General features: G+C 36.9%; 1 protein-coding gene across 13 annotated transcripts in view; it reads left to right on the top strand.

Moving 5' to 3' along the window:
• Positions 1–24038, top strand: part of WDFY3 (WD repeat and FYVE domain containing 3) — a 243955-nt gene that overhangs the window by 64891 nt on the left and 155026 nt on the right. For 10 of the 13 annotated variants that reach the window (XM_019465333.2, XM_019465400.2, XM_019465375.2 and 7 more), the window contains 4 exons: positions 5529–5652; positions 13603–13656; positions 17288–17397; positions 21549–21710. In XM_019465333.2, coding sequence (XP_019320878.1) covers positions 5529–5652; positions 13603–13656; positions 17288–17397; positions 21549–21710 — 450 coding nt within the window. The remainder of the gene's footprint in view (positions 1–5528; positions 5653–13602; positions 13657–17287; positions 17398–21548; positions 21711–24038) is intronic. The other 3 variants (XM_019465393.2, XM_019465410.2, XM_019465430.2) reach the window with 1 other exon arrangement.

Here is a 24038-nt window from a genome sequence, read left to right on the forward strand (position 1 = left end):
AGAGACACACGTTGAGAAATGACATGTGTTGAGTCCTTTTTCTGGGCCAGGGCTCACGCTGAGGTCGTCAGCTGCCTCCTGTGGTCTTTATCACAGTCCTGCAAGGAGGCTGCTGCTGTCCTCCCTCTCACGGATTCTCTCCATCTGAAAGATTCTGGCGGAGTCTGAGAATAACTGAATAACGTTTATCCAGCATTCTTAAAAATAATTAACTGTTTTAGTCGTAAGAACAAAAGCTTATTGAGAAAATACTTGGTTTAAACTATTCAAAAATGAATGACATTTTAGTCCTCTAAAAATTAACTGCCATTGTTAATTACCATGGCATATGTTATCAGACGTCATTGTGGGTTTTATTTTATTATTTTTTTTAATGTTTGTTTATTTTTGAGAGAGTGAGCAAGGGAGGGCCAGAGAGAGAAGGAGACAGAGGATCCGAAGTGGGCTCCGCGCTGACAGCAGAGAAAGCCTGATGTGCGGCTTGAACTCTTGAACTGCATGATCATGACCTGAGACGAAGTTGGATGCTCAACCACCTGAGCCACCCCAGGGGCCCACTTCATTTTGTCTTTTAAAATATAATTTTATTAACTAGGTCTTCTTTTAGAAACTTCCCTTGTTTTTGAATTATTTATATTTGAAAAGCACCTAAATTGAATGTTGTTTTTCTTTTTTTATCCCTTACAACTGACCTTTACTTTTTATTTTATCTTGCTTTACTTTTATTTTTTTTATTTTTGAGAGTGTGAATGTGAGTGGGGAGGGGCAGAGAGAGGGATACCGAGAATCCCAAGCAGGCTCCACGCTATCAGCGCAGAGCACAACGTGTGGCTCTGTCCCACGAACGGCAAGGTCATGACCAGAACTGAAATCAAAAGTCGGACGCTTAATCAGCTGAGCCACCCAGCTGCCCTGACCTTTACTTTTTGAATTATTGGCTTTAAAGGAAGAATACTCAAGTTTAGAACCAAATGAGAGATCTGGAGTCAGACAGATGAACTATTTACATTTTTACATCTTTGTGTTTACAAATATACAGCTTAGTACTTATACCGTAATACCAATACAGTTGATATTGGAGAATGTAGCTTAGGTCTGTGCCACGAAGGATTTACTAAATTCATATCTGAAATAGCTATATTTTCTTACCCATTCGTTGGCAAAACTTGGCAGTTACAAGCCCCATGCAGAACAGATAAGAGTGCATGTTCTCATGAGGCAGGCATATCCCAAAGGAGACAAAGGGACTGAGCCATCTCAGTTTCTTTTCTCCTGACTTTTGGTCCTTCTTAGAAATAAGGAGCATATACGTGTTTTCCTATTTATTTATATTAATGAGAGGAGTCATTAACAATTTGAAATAATACAATTTTATCTTCAGTATTAATTTTTAAAATCCGGAAATTATTCCAAGACTACTGATGGTCATTACTCTGTAACTTAATTTTAGATATTACATATGTTTAGGAAAGAAAACACCATTTTAGAAAACATTATAAAAGTTCCAACCTCTCTTTTATTAATCGTATTTAATACATTTTTGAGTAACTTCACTCAGCAACAAATATATATTGTGTTCCTGTTTTGTGCATGCCATTAAATAACACTATTAATTTGTTCTCCCTGAGTATGTCAGAAATATTTAGGTGAGGAAATGCCAGGAAACTTTCTGTAATCAAGGTGGATATTCAAAATGACTCTTCTGAAAAGGAGTCTATGCATGCTGTTCCTCTCCTAAGATGAAACTGTATAGAGTGACAGTGATAGGGTTCATGGGGAGTTTAATTGAGACAACATAGTACTGAGCGATTAAGAACATGGCTTGGAATCAGACCTAATTTTAAATTCTGTCTCCACTACCTCCTGGGTTAGGTTGTTTAACTTCTCTAAGCTTTAGTAGTTTCCTTATCCATACAACGAGGACACTGTATAGGATTTTATGAGATTAAATGGCATTACATGTCAAGTATTTGACTAGTGCTAGGCACATTATAAATGCTCATTTCATGGTAACTATTATTTTTTATCGAATTTACTAGATGGCATGTTTATTCCTCGCTGCTGTTTGTTTCTTTTATTCTGAGTTATGAATCTCACGTGTATGTTGTAGAATTCATTTCTTCTGAGTTGAATGTATTACTTGTCAGTCTCTTGCTTAGTTCTCTTCCTTGGCTGATGGGGAAATGGAGAACCAGAAGAATTGGACCTGTAGTTTCTGTGGGTGAGAAGACCCCAGGCCTCCTCTGGCTCCCAGCTCCATATTCTATCCTCTGTAGCACGCATTTTAGTGCACATTTTCCATCTTATAAAAAACATTCCAGCCTCATCAGCCTCTCAATTCCTCACCTACCCAAGTCTGCATCCACTTGGAGGTCTTACCACAGCTCTTCTCGCTGCCTGAACCCTCTCTCTCAGGCAGTCTGAATTGTGACTTTGTCTCATCATTCAGTGTCACCCTACCATGTCAGCCTCTTCTGAGAGAGACCTTCTCTGACAGCCTTTCCCCACAACAGGCAGTCATTCCCCTCCCATTACCCTGTTTACTTCTTTTATAACATATCACCAGTGTAATTTTCATTCCTAATGTTTGTGTCCTGTACTAAAAAGTGAACTCCATGGGCACAGGAATCCTCTTTGCTTTATTTACCTTTGTATTCACAACTCTCTATTTACCTTTGTACTCATGACTCCAAACATATGTAGGAGAGTAATAAATATTTATGAGTGAATAAATGAAAGAATCAGTAGACTAAAAATTGCTTATGTCAAAGAAGCAATAGTTGTTCACTTCAGATTAGCAGATAAGACTTAACTCTTTTTCCATAATAGTGATTTTGGAGTGGTCAGTTCAAGCAAGACCTATCTTTTGAAAAAGATTCTTAGGGAAATAAAGCGGCAAATAATCAGGATTCGTGTGAAAAGTAAGTTGCATTTTTAACAATGTATTATTCACCTAGCATGAAGACTGCTTGAATAACCATATCCTTATACTAAGCAATGATCTATTTTATGAAGTTGTCTTAATAACTCTTCAGAATAAAATAGCTCTTAATTCTTAGGAACAAAATATATATTTCTATATTCTGAGTCTTAGAAATATTTGCCTAATTTAGGTCAATTTGACAAAAGGCCTAATTGCCTGAGAAACATAATTTTTATAGACAGCAGTTACATACATCTCTGTAGAATGGCTATTCTGCATTATTTAAATTTAAATTTAAAGCATGTGTCATTAGGCTTTTCAATTTCTTTTTTTTTTTTTTTTTTTTAAGTTTATTTGAGAGAGAGAAAGGGGGGAAAGATGGAGAAAAAGAGAGAGTGGAGAAGAGACAGAGAGTAGGAAAGGGCAGGGTGAGAGGGAAAGAGAAAATTCCCAGAGAACCCCAGTCTGGGGGCTGACAGCACAGGGCCAGGTTTGGGGCTTGATCCCACAAACCGTGAGATTATGACCTGAGCCAAAATCGAGAGTCGGATGCTCAACCGACTGAGCCGCCCAGGTGCCCCTTGGCTTCTCAATTTCTAATCTGGCTCCAGTTTGTGAAAGAATATGGGTCTTACAGGTGACACAGTTTAGCTGTAAACACACTACGTTTATCAATATCTCGGCAGAAAAAACAATGTATTGAGGTCTTGAAAAGTATAGTTTATTTGTTCTTTGAGATAATGTAAAATTACTCTGGTGTCAAGTTAATGAACAGCCTTTAGATATCCGAACAAAAGTATGTCTTGTAAAATTGATTTGTTCAGCTCAGTTTGAGAGAGGTTATAAGGATAGTGTCTGTTGTAAGAATGTAGAAAACATATTTCTGTTATAAGAATATTACATTATGAATTATATCTTTTTTTTAAGGATCCTTTGAAGGAAATTTTTACACTGGAGTATGAAAATAGAGATACTTTGTTAAATATACGTTTTTCTTACCTAAGAGCATTGTGAACTATGTTATTGAGTAGATTTTCTTTTTTGTATATTTGAACCAAAATTTATGACCAAAACATGGCAAGTATAGAGGTCTTTTGGTCCTAGATTTTTAGTCTCTCTTTTCTCATCCATTTCCTAGGCTTGGCTTTATTTTCTTGTTTTCTTTCTTTCATTTTTTAATTTTTTAAGTGTTTTATTTATTTTTGAGATAGAGGAGGGGGAGAGGGAGAGACTGAGAGGGAGACACAGAATCTGAAGCAGACTCCAGGCTCTGAGCTGTCCACACAGAGCCCAGTGTAGGGCTTGAACTCCTGAACCATGAGATCGTGACCTGGCCGAAGTCAGATGCTTAACCGACTGGGGCCACCCAGGCGCCCCTCTTTCTTACTTTTAGTTTATGTTCTTATGTTATAGTTTGTGTGTCCTTCAATGCTACTTAAATGTTCTCTGGAATTTGTTGTGTGTGGAGGTGGGGGACAGCATAATGAACATACATATTTAGGGAACATCCCTGTAAATTAAGGCAAGGTAAAATACAAAGATGAATAAGATATGTTCCCTCCCTTTGTAGTGACATTTGACCAGCTAAGAATAAAAAATACTGTGATTAGTATTATAATGAAGAGCTATTATAATAGTTTTAGAAGACAGGATTTTCTTTTAGCTATAAAGAACATTTTTTTTAACGTTTATTTATTTTTGAGACAGAGAGAGACAGAGCATGAACAGGGGAGGGGCAGAGAGAGAGGGAGACACAGAATCTGAAACAGGCTCCAGGCTCTGAGCGGTCAGCACAGAGCCCGATGCGGGGCTCGAACTCATGGACCGTGAGATCATGACCTGAGCCGAAGTCGGACGCTTAACCGACCAAGCCACCCAGGCGCCCCAAAGAACATTTTTTAAAACAATATTTCAGGATACATCCAGTTATATCGCCATTATAATACCATTTCTTTTCCTATTATCGTCAATCCAGGTCTCATTTTCTTGTTCTCTTTGCTGAACCCACACTGGTTTATCTTTAAGAATTATTTATTCCAAAGTTCATGTATTTCATTAAGTGTATATCATGACCTTATTATTCATTTTCTTTATTCTAGTCTTTTTCCTAACCATCTTCTTTTGGGAATTGTTGTGGTTAGAATTTAGAAATTCTGAGCTATATATAACATGAATTTAGTGAATTCTGTATTCAGCTTAGGACTTAGCCGTAGATAAATCCCTGCTTTTCACCATCTGGTATATGCTAGGTACCCCATCAAAGAACCTTGCCATTTTTCTCTAAATTTTTAATTTAGATCTCCCCAGAGAAACATTATGCTTTCTAAAGTTTATCAGTAAGATTGATTCACATTTTATAGATAACTACTTTTGGCTTTTTAAGATTTCATTTATTTAATTATTCAGTAGATTACATAATATATACTAAGAAATGTGGCTAGGTGTAATTTATTGAAAGAGCTGTATTTTAAACATATTATTCAAAGTAGCTGTGTAAGAATACTTTTTTGACTTGATTTTTCAAGTCATTCCCACTTAGAAATGCACAGAATGAAAGACAAAAGTTTACAATGCTTCAGTAAAATTGTTATTTTTTTCATCCCAGGTTTTTGGAAATGCTCCGCCAAATACGATGACAGAAAAATTTTCTGACCTTCTGCAGTTCACAACCCAAGTCTCACGACTGATGGTGACAGAAATTCGAAGGAGAGCATCAAACAAATCCACAGGTATTTTTACTGAAACCAGCAAAAGCTATTTGAATGGGCAGTTTGGTAAAAAAGTGCTATTAAAATTAAACAGAAAATTGACCCAGTTTTATCCACGTGAGTTTCCTTCCCCACCCCATGTGGAATTTAATCCCCTGTCCCTGTTCCCATTCTCATAGTCACTCTCTGCTTTGATTGGTTCAACATATCCCAAGTGGAGCATTTGTACTCAAGGCCATTGTCCTTGGACCTACCACCCCCGTTCCCCCAACAATACTGTTTCCTTCTGACCAAAATCCAAATTCCTACGGTGACATTCAAGGCAAACCCAGGATCTGGCCATATGTATTTTTTTTTTTTTTTTTTTTTTTTTTTAGTCTGCCTTTTTTTATTTCTTGTTTTCTTTTCTATATATCAGCCAAACCGAGCTGCTTATAGTCCCAAACATATCTGTGTTCTTACTTTTATCCTTTTCTTATGATGCTTCACCCAGAAGTGAGAATCATCCCCCATCCCAGTATGTCTACATCCTTGAAGTTTGGATTAAATCATACTTCTCTGATGGAATGTCTTTGACTCCCTTAATCAAAGAAAAAACTTTCTGTTTGGAGCTACTCTTGGTTTCTCAACACCACGAGTGTTTGTGTGTGTGTCTTTATCTTCCTAGTAGACCATAAACTGTTTTGGGCCTTTATAACCTGTGATCTACACATACAGTAAACTTTTTTATGAATGCTGCCTGAATAAGTATTCTTATTCATGATTAGGTAATTTCAAACTTCAGAGAGTAACATCCCTTTATTCATGATTAAAATACACTTTCTTGATGTTATTTACCATTAGTCATTTTTTAAATTAGCAATATGTGCGACCGATTTTTATCTTGATTTTGTTTGTCAAGAATATTTTATTTTGTTATTTTGGTTTTGTAATGGTTGAGTGATAGCTTTCTTATTAAAGCATTATATTAGACTGATAAATTAATTTAAATTCTGTTTATAATGTCCCCTTGAACAATCATTTATCTTTTCAGCCCATCAAATTACTATTTTTCCAACAGTAACAGTAATGTTTCTGTTATATAATCTTTTTTTTTTTAAGTTTATTTATTTTGAGAGAGACTGAGAGTGTGCGAGCAGGGGAGGGACAGACAGAAAGAGAATCCCAAGCAGGTTCTGCGTGGTCAGTGCAGAGCCCGACATGAGGCTCTAACCCATGAAACTATGAGATCATGACCTAGAAATCGAGAGTCAAATGTTCAACCAACTGAGCCACCCAGGCACCCCTTTAATCTTATTTTTTAATTTATTTTTATTAAAATAATAATAATATGTATAATAAATATAATTATATTTATTATATATATATTATATATATTATATATATTGTATATATATAATATATATATAAATATAATAAAATAAATATTATTATAGTAATAATAATAAAAATAATGTGCCTATTATATAGGCACATAGTTTTTGGTTTTTTTAAAGTTTATTTATTTTTGGGAGAGAGAGGGAGAGAGAGCACGAGTGGGGGAGGAGCAGAGAGAGAGGGAAAGAGAATCCTAAGTGGGCTCCTTGTGGATAGTGAGGAGCCTAATACAGGCCTCGATCTCATGAACTGTGAGATCGTGGCCTATCCGAAATGAAGTCGGAGGGTTAACTCACTGAGCCACGCAGGCCCCCCCAGACACATAATTTTAAGGGTCAGATAGTTAAAAGGTTTACTGAAAACAGGATCTCCCTTCCACTGTCCTTGTTCAACTCCATTTCTCAGTCACTTTTCAGCTATTTTAATTTTTTTTTTACATTTACCTGTTGTGTCTCTAAATAATGTACATTTACAGTATGAGCCCTTGTTTTTTCACATTTAGATACCATCTTGATTTCCCACAAAAGAAAATAAGGCTTTCACTCTCTTAAGCTCCCTACCACTACCTGTACCTACCTGCTTCCTAAACCCACCCCTCCAATATTGTTCTGTCATAATTTGATTACATCAATATTATCTTGTATAGACTGAAAACACTATTTTAAGATGAGCCGTATGGTACGCTGTGGTTTCTTTTCTTAAAAACTTCCCTCCCATCTCCATCTAAGTTAATAATTGCCTTTCTTTTTTTTTTTTTTTTTTTTTTTTGCTAGTTTTCTGAATTTTCATCACACATGTATCCCCTATTTCTAAATGTTTTTCTACATCTCCCCTCAATATGATTGAAAGCATCAGGTAATCTGTCAGTTTCGTCTTTTTTTGCAAATAGCTCTTCCAGAACTTTCTGGCTTGCTTTAACCCATGGTAGTTTCTCTCTAGGCCAGACTCATAGCTGCCCTTCATACGTTTCCACTCACGTCATCTGGGATGCCTTTCTACTTCTTTGGGATGGAGCCTCTGTTTCCTGAATCTCCTGGCATCTTTCTTTTCTCAAACTAACTTTCTCATTTTTAACAAAAAATTGTGTTAACAAAAATTTGCCTTAATAAAGGCATCTTTCCCAGCAGCTCCCTAAGAAAAGTGCAGGGGAGTTATCTTTGGTTTGGGGTTTTATGTGTGTATATGTGTTTGTTTTTGTTTTGTTTTTTAAAGTTCCCGTGAGTGAAAAAAATTTTTGACTATTCCTATGTAAGATGCTTTCCTTTGTGTTTACCAAGAAAGGTGATGTCTTTAGACTGACAACCTTTCAGGTTACTGGGGCTTAGAACAACACATCACATAGCTTTATTGCTGAAAGGGGAAATTTATAAAATCAGGGGTCAGCAAGAGAAAAGAAGGAGCAAGTCTGCCACCTGCATTATGTCACAGAATAGTGCTTGGGAGGGGCGCCTGGGTGGCTTAGTTGGTTGAGCATCCAACTTCGGTTCAGGTCATGATGTCACACCCCGCGTCGGGCTCTGTGCTGACAGCTCAGAGCCTGGAGCCTGCTTCGGATTCTGTGTCTCCCTCTCTCTCTGTCCCTCCCCTGCTCATGCTCTGTCTCTCTCTCTCAAAATAAACAAACATTAAAAAAAAAAAAAAAAGTGCTTGGAAGATCCCTGATGGCCCTGGATTTCTAAAGTATAAGCACAAATGCAATCTTATGAGTGAAGAAATACACAAACTGCTTATGATTTAGGCTGTTTGAGTACTGGATTTGAATATCTGTTAGATTGTATAGCAGTTGTTTGCAGATGCTAGCTGATTAGCCCCAGGAGACTTTGGGGCCCAGGGGAAGTTATAGGCCCTCCTCCAAGAGAGCGGAAGCTACCAGTGTCATGGGAAGTTGAGTTAGGTCTAGCAACTCCCTTGGGGACATAGGAGGGGATGTCTTAGCTGGATCCTTCTCCAGGCAGCCCGAGGTGAACTCTCAGGGTCATTTTGCAAAATCTTGCAGCTTGCATTACATTTATCGTGTCCCCCTTTCAGTGGGTATCAGATTCTAGGTTGGAAATCATTTTATGTTCAGAATTTAAAAATAATTTCTCCTTCATATTCTAGACTCCTACGCTGCTATTGAGAAATCTGAAGCTAACTGGATTCTTGATTCTTTCTGTGACCTGCTTTTATATATATACATATATATATATGTGTGTGTGTGTGTGTGTGTATATATATATATATATATATATATATATATATATATATATATACACACATACATATAAAAGCTCATTTAGGATCCTTTCTTTGGCCCTCCTATTCCAAAATGTCATGATAACATGCCTTGGAGCAGATATTCTTATACATTATGCTGAGTACTCATTGGACTTTGCAGTCTGGGAATTCATATCCTTTAATTTTGGGAAAGTTTCATGAATTGTTTGTGTAATAATATCCTCCACTCAGCTTTCTTTTTTAGTCAGATGTACCCCTAGGACTGTCCTTCTCATTTTATTTTCTTTTATTCATATTTTTGGTTTTTGACTCTACTTGCTAAGAAAGTTCCATCCATCCCTTCTATGGAGGTTTTTGGGGGGTGTGTGTGTGTGTGTGTGTGTGTGACATTATAATTTTAATTCCTAAGAGTTTCTTTTTATATTGATGGCTATTCTTTCATATATTCTCTTTTTAGTTCTGTTTCTTTCAGGTTGCCTTTTTTGTTAATTTGCTTTTGTCTGTCTTTTAGGTTAGAGAACTTCCTGGGCCATCTGCTCCTGTGTAAGAATGGAGCCATAGAAAGCTGCTGGGTAGCTCTGCAGTTGTGGGTGGGGCTTGAAACTGTGGGCCAGTGTGATCTTGCTAGGTTGTTCTCTTGTCTTTCTCCCCCGAGCTAGGCAGAGTCCCCAGTGAGGAATGTCCAGTTTGTACTTGGAAGATACATGTCTGCCTCTCGGCATTCTAGAAGCCAAGTAGGGGAAAGGTCTGAGGACCCTCAGCATTCAGTGTGTAAGCTTCTATTTGATCTCTCTGAGCCTGCAGCTGTGCCTGGTGTGGTGGCCTCACCCCTGCCCCAGCCCTCAACATGCTCCCTCACTCTTTCTAGTGAACAAACCTCCAGTCTGGTGCCCACATAGTAGGATCTGGAGGTCTCACTGGTCTTTAACAAACTTTCACAAGCCTTCTATGTACACTCCCCCATGTTTACCTCTGCTTCCAAAGCTACCTGGTGTCACCAGTTCCTGAGTCTCTTGGGGCTCTGTTGTAGTTTAGTTGCTTTTCCATTTTCCCTGCACTTGCTTTAAGATTCTAGAGTTTGCTAAGTCAGTTACCACTAACCCCTCTGCTATTTTAGTATCCAAAATGTTGCTTTCATCTTTCCTATTCTCTTTGTCCTTATGGGTTTAGGCTTTTTGAAAAATCCTTTTATAACCATTTTAGTGGGTGTATTAATCTGCTCAAGCTGCCATAACAAAGCACCATAGACCAGTGACTTAAATAACAGAAATATTCCTTCACAGTTCTGGGGACTGAAAGTCTAAGATCAGAGTGCCAGCATGATTGGTTTCTGGTGAGATCTCTCTTCCTGACTGCAAATGGCACCTTCTCAATGTGGCCTCATCTGGAGAAAGAGAGCTCTGGTGTGTCTTCTTATAAGGGCATTAACCTCATCAAGAGAACTCTACCGTCATGACTGCGTGTGACCCTAATTCTCTCCCAAAGGCTCCGTCTCTGATACCAGCATATTCGGAGTTAGTGCTTCAACACAGGAATTTGGAGCAGAAGGGAGCACAATTCAGTCCACAGCAGTGGGGCTTTGGGAGAGAGCAGAGATAAATGCAGGTGCACAACCTTCTATCTTTAACTGGAGCCTGTTGTGGGGTCTTTGGAGCAACAGCCATTAAAATATTTTTAGATTGAGAGACTAAATCTCTTATTCAGACATAGTGGATTGTATTAATTGCTGTGTAGATTTTAAAGTGAGATAATTTTAATTATACTTGCAGTCTTGGAAGCAAGTCCAGTCAAAGGTGGTAAGATAGCTTAAGGTCACCTCCCACCCCTGTCTTCTCCCTTCTCCACCCACGGTGGGACTGCATCCTTTTTATCTTTCCTGATTTCAGTTGTTCCTGTAGAAGTGAGAAGTTGGTCTTAAATATAAGATTTGTGTGTTTTATGCATTCTTAGCTATTTTAAACAGGTAACATGAAGGGAAATTGTTCTGTGCTGACTCTTGTCATTGCATTTTCTTACTTGAGTAATATCCCTAGATTAGAATAAAATATTCCCCAAAGTGTAACTATGGTCGCTTTTCTGTTGCTGTCTTTTTAAATACCTAATCTGCATGTTTATAGAAAAACGCTTTTCTGCACTGGAGATTTCTTTTCCTAAATCCTGTAATGATTCAGTGTATTCAACATAATGAAAAGTATCTTAAATGGAGTACAAGGTGTATCATTGTTAAATATAGTAATAGTTACACAAGGTGTTTTTAAACTTTTTATTTTGAAATAATTATAGACTTACAGGAAGTTGCAAACATAGGTAGAGCCCCCTGCACTCCTCCTCCATTGATGACTTCTTATTTTCCAGATATTTTTAAGATCTATTTTTCCAGATCATGTAATTCCATATAATTTTTAGTTTTAAACTTTTGAAATTTATTAACTTCAGAATCCACTGCATTGAGATTCAATTCAATTTTTGTAGATTTTACTTCCACAAAAGAAACCTTTCCTGATCACCCTATCCCAGATTCTTTATCCTCTCCCCATACCAGCATTTATTCAGTCATCTTAAGTACTTCCTCTAGAAGTTTGTCATCTGAAAGTAACTTGTTTATTTATTTAATTTTATTGTCTCTTGTGTTCAGCCCTGTATCACCTAGAAGACTCCTTGTTACAGATGAGATGCTCAATAATATTTTACTGATTTTTGATATAGGATTTCTGTTTGGTTATTTACTTTTTTAAATGCATTGAGAATTGGAGTAGTGTTAGAAAAGCCAGACTTAACTGATGTGTAAGGGAGAAAAGCATTGTTTTGGAGTATCTCCTTCTTCAGTCTTAAAGAACCCTGGCTGTGGGAATCCTTGTTCTTTTATTTATAGTCTTGAGTGTTGGAAGTTTCTTTCAGTCAGTGTCATTATCAAAAATGGGGATTTTGTGGAGATTTTTTTGATCTTTTGATTTTTTCTAGAAAAAAAAATCACATTTTTATCTAGGTACATTCTGAATCATCTTAACTTTTATATATCCCATTCTTATTTTCTGATTGATTTTTATTGCAGTAAAAAAATGTATGAGATCTACCCTCCTAACAAATTTTTAAGTGCATAACACAGTCTGCTTTAAGCACAATGTTGTACAGGAGCTCTCTTGAACTTTTTTATCTTATGTAACTATAACTTTATACTCCCTGAACAGTAATTCCCCATCTCCTCCTTCTCCCAGCCCTTGGCATCTTTCTGTTTTTTGTGTCTATAAGTTTGGCTACTTTTGATACCTTACATAACCTTTTATTTCAAGAAAGTTATCATTGAAAGTAATTTTGCAATAATTTATATGCACATAATTTTTCTCCAAAAAAAAAAAAGGTAAAATGAGCCCTCTGTTATTCATTTGAAAGTTGTCTGTATTTGTTGTGCATCATGGCAAGATTATTTTTTTTTAAGACTCCTCTGAATTTGGTGTGAAATACTTTTTATTTTATTTGTTACCTAATTACCACTCATGTAGCAAGTCGTTTTATCAGATCACTTTGAACATGGATTGCAGGTATGTCAGTAGGAAGATACGCTAATCTGCAATTTCTATTGTTTGAATCTGTCCATCAGAAGTTAGTAAAAATGGAAGTATGCAAAATGGATGCATAGACTGATGTGTAATACATTAGGGCATCTTGACAGTTCTAGTTTTCTGTCTCCCATAATGTAATTCTCTCTTGGTTGTTGCCTCCATGTGGCTTTTGTTAAAAATATGTAATGACTTTCAACTAATTTGAGAAAATTTATAATTTTGTGGCCATATCAGGTACAGTGTATAGCCTAAGATTTTTTTTTTAATTTATTTTACTTTTTTTTTTTTTTTTTTTTTTTTTTTTTTGAGGGAGAGAGAAAGTGTGTGCGAGTGGGGGAAGGGCAGAGGGAGGGGGAGAGAAAATCTTAAGCTGGCCCCATGCTCCATGCTCAGTGGGAGCCTAACCCAGGACTAGATCCCACAACCCTGGGATCATGATCTGAGCCAAAATCAGGAGACAGATGCTCAACTGACTGAGCCACTCAGGCACCCCTAAAGATTTTTCCTATTGTAGTTATTTGTTAAGTCCAGCTATGCAATCTGCTTAGGTCTAAGGGCACTTGGTCACTTTAAGTCACTGAAGCAAAAAATCTCCACCCATCTAAAAATAGTATTTTCAGGTTATTTTTAATGACGTTGTTGCATGATAGGTGCCGCTGTTAAATACAGTGGTGTGATCTCCTATGGGCAGTGTCCTGGTGATGGGAGAAGCTGGTTAATGCTGGCCACAATTGATGTTTTATACAGCATCTTGTGGCGGGATTAGTATACTGTAGTAAATCCCCAAGTAGACAACCCGGCCTCTTTTTTTAAACAGAAAAACAGTGTGTCCCGCTGTCCTCCAAGGATTTCACAGCCACAACACCCTCAGGTAATTTCATTGCCAGGTGTGGTTATGTATCATCAAATGAAAAAAAAAAAAAAAAGCATGGAAGCTATCTATGAGTTCTAATACTATTTTTCTGACTAACTTTTGGAAGTTTTTTGGGGATGGGAAGGAGTTTATAGGGCTTGGTTTCTTCATTAATGAAAAAAATGTAATAATACTGTTAACATGTCTCACATTATCATCCTGTTGCATAAGTTTGAAAATGTGCTTTAAATGCAAAAGAAAAATTGAATCGCACTTACTGTTAACAGGTTTTGCATTCTGTTTGTTCTGAATATTGTCTGACTGAAATCACTTATATTCTCTATTTAAATTTCTTTTAAAATTGTCTACCTTCTAGTCTTACTTAATCTAATAATGAGCTCTACTAACTCCATTTCTGTATTTTTCAGTTAACTATATGTATTGAAATGCAGTGTGAAAGCTAAAGCTTGAATCAAATGATTGGCAACTCTCAAGATGGGTTAATATGTTCCTTTCATTAACTCTTATAACCTTAAATCATTTAAATTTGTATTTGTTAAATATGAGCAAAATTAAAAGATCCTAATGCAGTATCTTTTTTTTTTTTTTAACTAGAACTGTTTTTCTTTCAAAGTTTTAAGAAACTCTATAATTTACATAGGTTTAGTTTAAAATTACTTTCTAGTATATATAATTTTTTAAAGATAGCCCTTGATGTTAAATACTTTCTCAATGAGCTTCTTGACTCATTTAAATACAAAGTAGGAGATCCCATTAAAGTGTTTTGAATGGCAACATACTGAAATAAGTAGGTGAGAGTAAAATTGTTCTTATGAATACATTTGTTATGTAAAGATCTTTTGTCATTGAGATCTTCTCCACATACCTCTCAAAAAAGAGTAGTTGTTATTATTAAGTTGGTAAAGTTGTTAGATACTATTAATAATTACACTATCTTGATCTTTTTCACTTATTTAATCAGCTCAGCAATCCATTGAACATTGAGGGGTTTTTTAAAAATCTATTATTTGTCCTTTCTTATCTTGAGGAATACCTTATATTTGTTGTCAACCGAAACAAGAGAAACCACAAATGCCCACTATTACTCAAATAGAGCTGTTGCAAGCCAAGAGTACATTTTTGGTGTTTCGGTTCTTAAAATAAGTATTAGCATTCATTGTTTATAACTGACAACTTATCGAATAGCAGAAAATACATCTTTGTCCAATTTTCTTTTAACATTAATAGTGTTACGTTAAAAAACATGGGTGGTATTCAGATTCACCCAAAACGTGTCTTATCTATAGCTCACTAGCTTTTGTACCAGGAAGGTAATTTTGTCTCTTGAAGTCAGTTTAGTTCTCCACCATCTGTTTTCTTTTTGCCTTCTTTCAGAAGCATAGGTGGTATTGACCAGTCCGTGTTTTGTTGTTGTTGTTATTGTTGTTATTGTTGTTGTTATGAAATAGAATTTTGTTACATTGATTTCACTGTGGAATAATCCATTTGAAGACTGCAAGTAGATTTTTAGTATGTTGAGTTAAAAAATTGGAAATACACAGTTTGACACCAAAGCTGCCATGGAAATGAAAGCATAGCATGTCAGCCTTTGACAATTTTACTCACTAGAAAGGAGTCGTCTTCCTTACAGGAGCGTTTAATTCCTAGCAAGGAAGAAGGGCTTATGTTACATAACAAATTGGTCCATTACAGGTTTGCAAGAAAAATTTGCAGATCAATTTTTACCAGTGATCTCAAACCACAGTTGCCAAAGAATGTTTCTCAGTGGTATTCTTTTTTTTGTTTTGCTCCATCTCCAATGAGAGCTTCCCAGTTTAACCAGCCTTAAGCATTGCTTTCTTCATATTATTACTCCCCTTTTCAAAACGTCCAGGAATCTCTCTTATCCATAGTAATTCAGGCACTCTTGATGTTCCTAACAAGTTGAGACTGTCCTTCTTTGATCTCCCTGGGTTGATTTATTCACTCGTTTAACGGATGTGTATCGAGCACCCACTTAGTGCCAGTGACGTGCCTTACACTAGGGTCTGGCAGTGAGTGAGGTGGACCAGGAGTCTGCTCTCATGGTGTTTATTTTCTAGAGAGGGAGGAGAGGCTACAAATCAGTGAAAATGTGAATACAATAATTTCAACACTTTTAAGATATTGAAATACTAGAAATAAGCCAGGCTTCTGTTGGCTTCCGTTTTTCAGATTTTTTTTTTTTTTTTTTTATCACTGTCTTTATCTCTTATAGGCTAGACAGCTTGGATTTGAATGAAAGTTCTGTCACTGACTAGCTGTGTGGCTCTAGGCAAATTACTCATCCTCCCCATTTCTCAATTTGTATTGTTATAAGGGGTATAATACTAGAAAATAACTCATAAGGTTCTTGTAAAGATTGAATAAGTTAAATCTTCAAATACTTAAAACAGTGTTTGTTATACAGTTAAGACTTAGTAAAAGTAAGCTATTTAAAATTTTTTTCCTATTAAAATATTCTTTCAAATGGAAGTATATAGAGATAAAATATGCCCAGCCCAGCATTGTATGTAAGTCTTGTATTCACTCAATTATTTGATGACATACTTTTATCTTGATTGTCTTAAATGGAAGAAAAAAAATACCTGTAAGGCAACCTAAATTCTGTTTATTCTGCATTTTTATGATGTGTGTTAAGTGTACATTAGCAACTTACCAGGTTGGTTTTGGTAAGTGAACAGATTGCACACCTTTTCTGACAACTTTAATTCATCCCATATATTGATAGAAAAATTGATGGACTCTGCTGATGAAATGAAGTGCACAGTTTAAGGATTTGTCCATTTATCCTTACCTCTAAAGGCGTAATCAACTGAATTTACGTTGACAGATTCTTCCAACAGTGCAGTTCTATGACTGACACTCACCGTTCCTACTGTCAGCTGCTGCTCAGGTCACCCCTTGTGTGTATCCCTGGGGCAGCCTCCTGATTTATTCCCTGTCCACCAGAGTCTCTGCCCTTCCAGTCTGTCTTATACTCACTAGTGAAGAGTCTTAGAGTAATCCTTTTATCATCTACTTTGCTCAGGAAACTACATTTACTTTCTCTTGCCCAGAGAGTCAAATACAGCCTTTAGATTACTTTCCTTCATAATTTGACTTTAATTTTCTACCACTACTGTTGATAGTAGACTCTAATTCTCAAAATGCTCTTGTAGAATATTAACCCAGTGTTATTAAAGTTCTTTGTCTTGATCTTACATATTAGGCTCAGTCTTCTATTTACACTTTTGTTTTAATTCTGTGCTTTTAATCTCTCTGTTCCCTGCTTTCCCTCCCACTTCCTAGACAAACATATCCTTGTTTGCCAGGTACGTTTAGCTCAAATTTTACCTTTCTCATGACTCTTTTCAACTAGCTCATGATGTAACTGTCCCTATAATATAGAGGTTGATTTCTGTGTTTCTGTATTAATATGATAATAATGCTGTAAGGGCCTAGATACACCATTAAAATATTGCTCTTTTTCTCATAGTTTACATAGAGCATGTAATAGTGCTGATTTAAAGCACATGCTTCGTAAATGATCATTTTTTGACAGGTTATAAGGAAGAACTTCTTTATATATGATTTTCCCCCACCTCATGGCTTTCCTTTGGTTTTATAGAAGCTGCAAGTCGGGCCATAGTCCAGTTCCTAGAAATCAATCAGAGTGAAGAAGCCAGTAGAGGTTGGATGCTTCTGACAACAATTAATTTGTTAGCATCCTCTGGTCAGGTAAGTTCTTTGTTTTCATGTTTGATAACTTGACTTCCTTTTTTATCCTCTTGGAATTTTGTGAAACTAAATGTATCATCATATCCAAATAAGATTTTATGGTAATCATTATATTCTTAATCCTTCTAACATATGCTTTCATGCTTCTCACAACATCTCATGAGGAGGTTTATGTTACTACAAATTTTACACCTGAGGAAATGCCTAACTTGAATGGTGTATTTTGTCTTTGTCATAACACACAGAGAGCATGATACCATTAGTACAGCATGTGGGGCACAGCAATGGACTTCTGGGACTGTAGGCCGATAGCCTGGGAGCTCTGGCTCCATCTGGCCAAAACCAACACTTCTGTAACCCACATCAGGGAAATTGCTTTAGAAGAATCATTTGACCTTACTTCACTAATAAGGAACAAATGACATGAAAAGTATTTGTAAATTCTTCTAAATTTTATGGAAAATAGGGGAATAGTGACATTTTCAGGATAATATATATAGCCTTCCCGCTTGATTTATTCTGGAGATTCCTTTTATTCCCCCTCTCTAAACCACCTTTAATCATCTGCCATAATTTCTGTTGCATGTACTCAGTTATCAGCTATTTGGATACCTGACTTTTGGCCTGTGATGTTTTGGGGATGAAAGAACTTGATTCAGGGGCACCTGGGTGGCTCAGTCAGCTAAGCATCCGACTCTTGATTTCAGCTCAGGTCATGACCTCACAGTTTGTGGGATGGAGCCCTGCAACAGACTTTGCGCTGATAGCGGGGAGCCTGCTTGGGATTCTCTCTCTCACTCTCTCTTTACTCCTCGACTTGTGTGCATGTGCTCTTTGTCTCTCTCTCAAAAAAAAAAAATAATAATAACCATTAACAACAACAAAAAAAGAAAGATGTGTTTCACCCTTCTAAAACTCAGAGTAGAATTACCTATCAAAGTTAGTACCTGTCTTGAGAATGGTTCTTGTCTAAATTATGATTCAAACAACTCACATCATTTAATAATGGAATTTACAGAGGTGGCTGTGACATGAGTCATATACCTTGGTCGGCCACAGCAGAAACGATGCATATTTCTTAGTAACCATATCCTGAAGCTAGTCATTAGCCTAAAGTAGTAGCACTTAGGCTTTTTTTCCCCTTAGAATAATGTTTCCCTTTTTTGTTTGCTGGTTTATGTTTGTTTGTTTCTTAACATCACAAAAGGAATCAGACCAAGTTGCTCTGATGTACCTGGGACTTGCCAGATTTCGGCCCAGAAGCCCCACATCCCAGACAACTCCTAAATTCTGGGCAAATTGAGATGTTTATTTATCCTATGTCACCTTCAGATAGTCCTAAAGTGGCCAACTGTTTCCATGTATCTGTGACCATACCAAAAACCTATCAAAATATCAATTCTATTTGCTATTGATGCTAGCTATAAATGCCGCCATATTACTGTACCAAAATTTGGTTTGGTTTAAAATAGCATGTAAAGTAACCATTTTAATTGTGATATTTCTAAGTCTTATTCCTATTCTTTGTAGATGCTGTCTTTCTCAGGTGTGAACAGAAAGTGTATCCTACCAGAATATCTGACACATACTAGAAAGTCAGGAAATATGGATTAACCTAATCACTTTTTTAAAAAACATTTTTTTAGAGAGAGAAAGAGATCGTAAGCAGGGAGTGGGGTGAAGAGGGAGGGAGAGAGAGAGAATCTTAAGCAGGCTCCCCACCCAGTGCAGAGTCCGACTCAGGGCTCGACCCAATGCAGGGCTCATTCCCACGACCCTGGGATCATGCATGATCTGAGCCAAAATCAAGAGTCACATGCTTAATCGACTGACCCACCTAGATGACCCTTAACCTAATCACTTTTTTAAAAATTACAAATGTTGCCAATTATCAGTTTGGATACCAAGTTATGCTTATACTCTGCTATAAAATGAAACTGAAAAATCATACCAATTTGCCTAATGAAAACAGAAAGCTAGTAATAATCTAACTAGCAAAAGGTATTTTAAGAGAAAATTTAGTGCTCTATATTTTGAGCTGACTTTTATGTTTATATGCCATTTTCTGTTGATAGCAGTGAGATACAGAGATGACTAAAACGTCCTGAATCAACATGTAGATGACAGAGATGGAGTGAATGACAGTACTATAAAATGCAGTCATGGGATATATGTACTGCTATGAAAATAGAAATGTGAGAGTTATAAATTTTGTAGGTGAGGGGGGGAGGAAAGATGAGGAATTAAAGTTTCAGACATGGGCAGACATTTAAACTGAGCATCAGATGTATAGAGACATAGGGTATCTAGAAATAATGAGTCATGGAACAGCAAAAGGTTTTTGAAATATTTAGAGGCAGGAAATGTTACTGGATGTTTAGACTAAGGACCAGATTATGCAAGGGATTGTTCTTTGGGTCCTCTCACCTCTCTATCACCCTGCTACTGCATTAGTTCAAGCCCCATCTCTCATATGGTTTTCTGTATTAGTTTCCTAATGACCCTGGCCTTCTTGCTCTTTAGATCTAATTTAGATCTATATAACCACCAGCGAATTTTCTGATATCTGGTTCCATTACTGCTTTGTAATACTTCACTGGTTCTCCAAGGCCAGCAAAATAAAAGTCAGACCAGAGTGGGAGACCATATGATACATAGGTCTCTGGGCATATACACTTGTGGACCACTTAACCAGCTTTAACCTAAGGCAGGGTATCTCAATGATGAGCCTCAATTGCTTCATGTATAAAGTAAGGATCATACAGTAATAGAATCTACCTTATAAGGTTGATGGAAGAATAAATGAGATAATTAAAACGCTTAGCCTTATGCTTGTTTTATAATTGATACTCATTAAAGATTAGACATTATTATTGTGGCTTTTTAGGAGTTAACAGTTTTGGACTCAGGTTCCTGAAACATAGTGTGTCGTATAGTTCAACCTTCTATGTATCTTCAGGTGATCTTTCCCCTCTTAATTTCTATACTTTTCCTCTTCATTCCTGGTAGTGTTGATCATTCCTTTTTCATAGTTATTGATAACCTGTTTCTGCTAATAGACCACAGTCTTCTGAAGGGCAGGGGTGCTTTGTCGTTTCCTGCCCAGTTCCCAACATACTGCCAGACATACCCTATGCATTCAGTGAATGTTTGATTAAAAAGTTGATAAACTAAATACAGGTGACAAGGTGACACCAGCCTGTTGATCTCCAGTGTATGAAATTTTTTGTTCCAAACTGGACCATGAAAAAAATTTGGCAATTATTATAGCATACTTCTTAGGAATAATGAAATTTCACCATAAGAAGGTGGACTTTCTTCCTCTAGAAATTGTTGAAAATAATACACAGATTTTTCAGTGTTACCTGTATCCTTCAAGTGTCCTTCCAACCCCAAGAATGTTTAATAATAATAAAAGTGATAGCAAAGCAACTACTAATATATAACTTAGTGCTTAATATATCTCAGATTTGTTATATAATGCTTACATTAACTCTAAGACCTATTGTCATTATATTTATTTTATAGGAAAGGAAACTGAGGTCCAGCAAAGTTAGTTTGCCCAAGTTTATGGTTGAATTTCTTTTTTCTAAATCCAAAAGTTCATTTGCTTTGAAACATGCTGCCTTTTAATAAAAAAATAGCAAATCTAATAAATAACAAACACATCTCAATACACACACACACACACACACACACACACACACACACACATATGTATGTATTTTTAGAGAGAAAGAGTGAGTGCATTTGTGTGAGTGGGAGAGAGTAGAGGAAGAGAGAGAGAATCTTAAGCAGACTCCATGCCCAGTGCCAGGCAGCAGGGATGGGTGTGATGCAGGCTCTATCTCACCATGGTGAGATCATGAGCCGGAATTAAGAGTCAGACGCTTAACCACTGAGCCACCCAGGAGCCCCATCTCAATATCTGATTAAAGCGGATTTGTCCAAATGGAAAATGAGTATTTGTCAGCATGGAGTCATTTTTTAATTTTTCGGGCATTTAAAAAGTTATTTTGATATATAATTTTCTGGCTTAAAATTTGTGAGTTAATGATTTAGATTCTGGATTAATATTTGTGAACTTACTTAGCTGTTCCAATTATGTCTGTCTGTCTCCCTATTCACTTATTTATTGGTTTGTTTTCCAGAAAACCGTGGACTGCATGACAACGATGTCAGTGCCTTCCACCCTGGTTAAATGTTTATATCTGTTTTTTGACCTTCCACATGTGCCTGAGGCAGTTGGAGGTGCACAGAATGAGCTACCTCTAGCAGAACGTCGTGGACTACTCCAGAAAGTTTTTGTACAGGTATGGAAGGTGCTGTTGGCCTGGCCATCAATACCAGTCTATTTAAAGTGAAACAGGTGCACTCCTTAAAGAGATGTTCTGCTTATTCCATTTTTTTTTTATGGTATTCCATGCTCTTTATTATTGACTTTATCTCATATAATTGTCACATTTCTTGACTCTGAACATTTCTTTTGAGGATAATGGAACAAGCCATTAACAAGTTTATTTCTCTGAACAGATTCATCTATTAAGCTTTCCTTTGATACAGCAATACAATCTCTAAAATGAACTGCTAAGCAAGAGAAACTTTTATTGACTATCATATTACATTGGGGTAATATTTCTTATAAGAAATTCTGTTTGTTGATGTCTAAATATAGGATTCCTAGCCTATAAATCTCTAACTTGTAAAAGGCAGTTTATTTTAGTGACTGCTGCCACCTCCTCTGCTCCCTGCTTGTAAAATCCTTCTTTACCACTGTTGCCACTGTTCAGACTTTTAATAGCACTGGTGGCTAACCAAGGTTTAAATAGACCTTTGTTAGTTAGCCTAGAAATTTTGCCATCATTTTGATATCCTTCCTTGGGAGAAAATTTTCAAGACCAACGACACGCATTTGGAATATAGTCTGTCCATGGGACTAATATTTAAAAACTTTTTAATGTTTATGTATTTTGAGAGAGAGACACACAGAATGCGGGTGGTGGTAGGGGGGTTGGTGGCAGACAGAGGGAGACACAGAATCTGAAGCAGGCTCCAAGCTCCGAGCTGTCAGCATAGAGTCCAACGTGGGACTCGAACTCACAAACCATGAGATCATGAACTGAGCTGAAGTCAGACACTCAACCGACTGAGCCAGGTATTTTAAAATCACGTTTGACAGAAGAGGACAGATACTGTATCATTATACTTATTGTGTATCCAACGTGCCCAAACTCCTAGCAAGTAGAATGCTGGTTGCCAGGAGCTGGAGAGTGGGGTAACAAGAAGTTTTGTTCAGTGGGTATAGAGTTTCAGGTTTGCAAGATGAAAATGTTCTAGAGATCTGTTGTACATGTAATGAACACTACTGTTACCAAAAAGGATTACGGTGATAGATTTTGTGTTACGTGTTTTTACCTCCGTTAACAAAAAAAACCCCACACCTGTTTGAGTCCAGTTCTCTGAAATTATATAACTTAAGATGCAGATTTCTCACCTCTAAAGTAAAGATAAATGATACGTACCCAAAGGGATTTGTGAGGATTAAATGAAATAATACACAGAGCAATGGTGCTGTTCCCAGGATGTGGTAGACATGACCTACAAGTCCCTGTGATGGCTGCTCTTGCCACCGCAGCCACCACCATCAGTGAGAGTAGCAGAGGGAGCACAGAGCAGTGGGTCTGCAGTAGATAAGGTGGAGCTGGGTGCCGATGACGAGTGCATCTCACGGTACTGGGGTCTTTGCTGCAGCGCTTTGTGGACGTGTGAGCGATGAAAGGACTGGAGAGAGGGAGACTAAGGCAGTTTTAGAAAGGAAAAGACAGGATTATCAATAAAGAACTAATTCAACAAATACTTATTGAACATTGGATTTCTTAGATACTTTTTGCTAGTGGCTAGGTAGAATCCATTATCTCATATAACTTGTAAGACAGCCCATGACTTCAGAGGTTTTGTTTTTCTAAAAAATGATGATGAGAGCAAATGGCAGAAATAGGAGTAGACGTTAGGTTTATCTGAGTCCTGAATTAGATTGGGTGAGAAAAGCAATAGAAATGAACAAAGGAGTAAATCCCATAGGAATTGAAGCTGCTTAAGACGTTGCTAATGAATACAGTGGGTTAGTCTTTGCTTATTAGACTAGTAAACCCTATTTCCACAAAGCCTTTCTAAACAACTAATTAATACCTTAGACAATAAATGTAAGCTGACTTTTATGTATTTAATACTAAATAAGTATAGCAAAGATTTCTTCTAAAACTTAAAAAAATGTTTTCAGTATCTGAATGCAGTGGATGTCTCCAACTAATTGTGGATTCATTTTAGCATATTGGAACCATTGAATGTTACAGCCAAAAGGAACTTCCAAGAGAATTTAAATGAATGAAAGTCACCACTTACAGTTACAGAAACTAGGGGTGCCTGGGTGGCTCAGTCAGTTAAGTGTCTGACTTTGGCTCAGGTCATGATCTCACAGTTCAAGAGACCGAGCCCCGCCTTAAGCTCTACTCTGACAGCTCAGAGCCTGGAGTGCTTCAGATTCTGTGTCTGCTTCTCTCTGTCTCTCTCTGTCTCTCTCTCTGCCCCTCCCCCACTCATGCTCTGTCTCTGTCTCTCTCTCTCTCTCAAAAATAAACATT

This window comes from Panthera pardus, unplaced genomic scaffold (genome assembly GCF_024362965.1).
Source record: "Panthera pardus isolate Hobbes unplaced genomic scaffold, ASM2436296v1 HiC_scaffold_13, whole genome shotgun sequence".
NCBI classification, from domain to species: domain Eukaryota; kingdom Metazoa; phylum Chordata; class Mammalia; order Carnivora; family Felidae; genus Panthera; species Panthera pardus.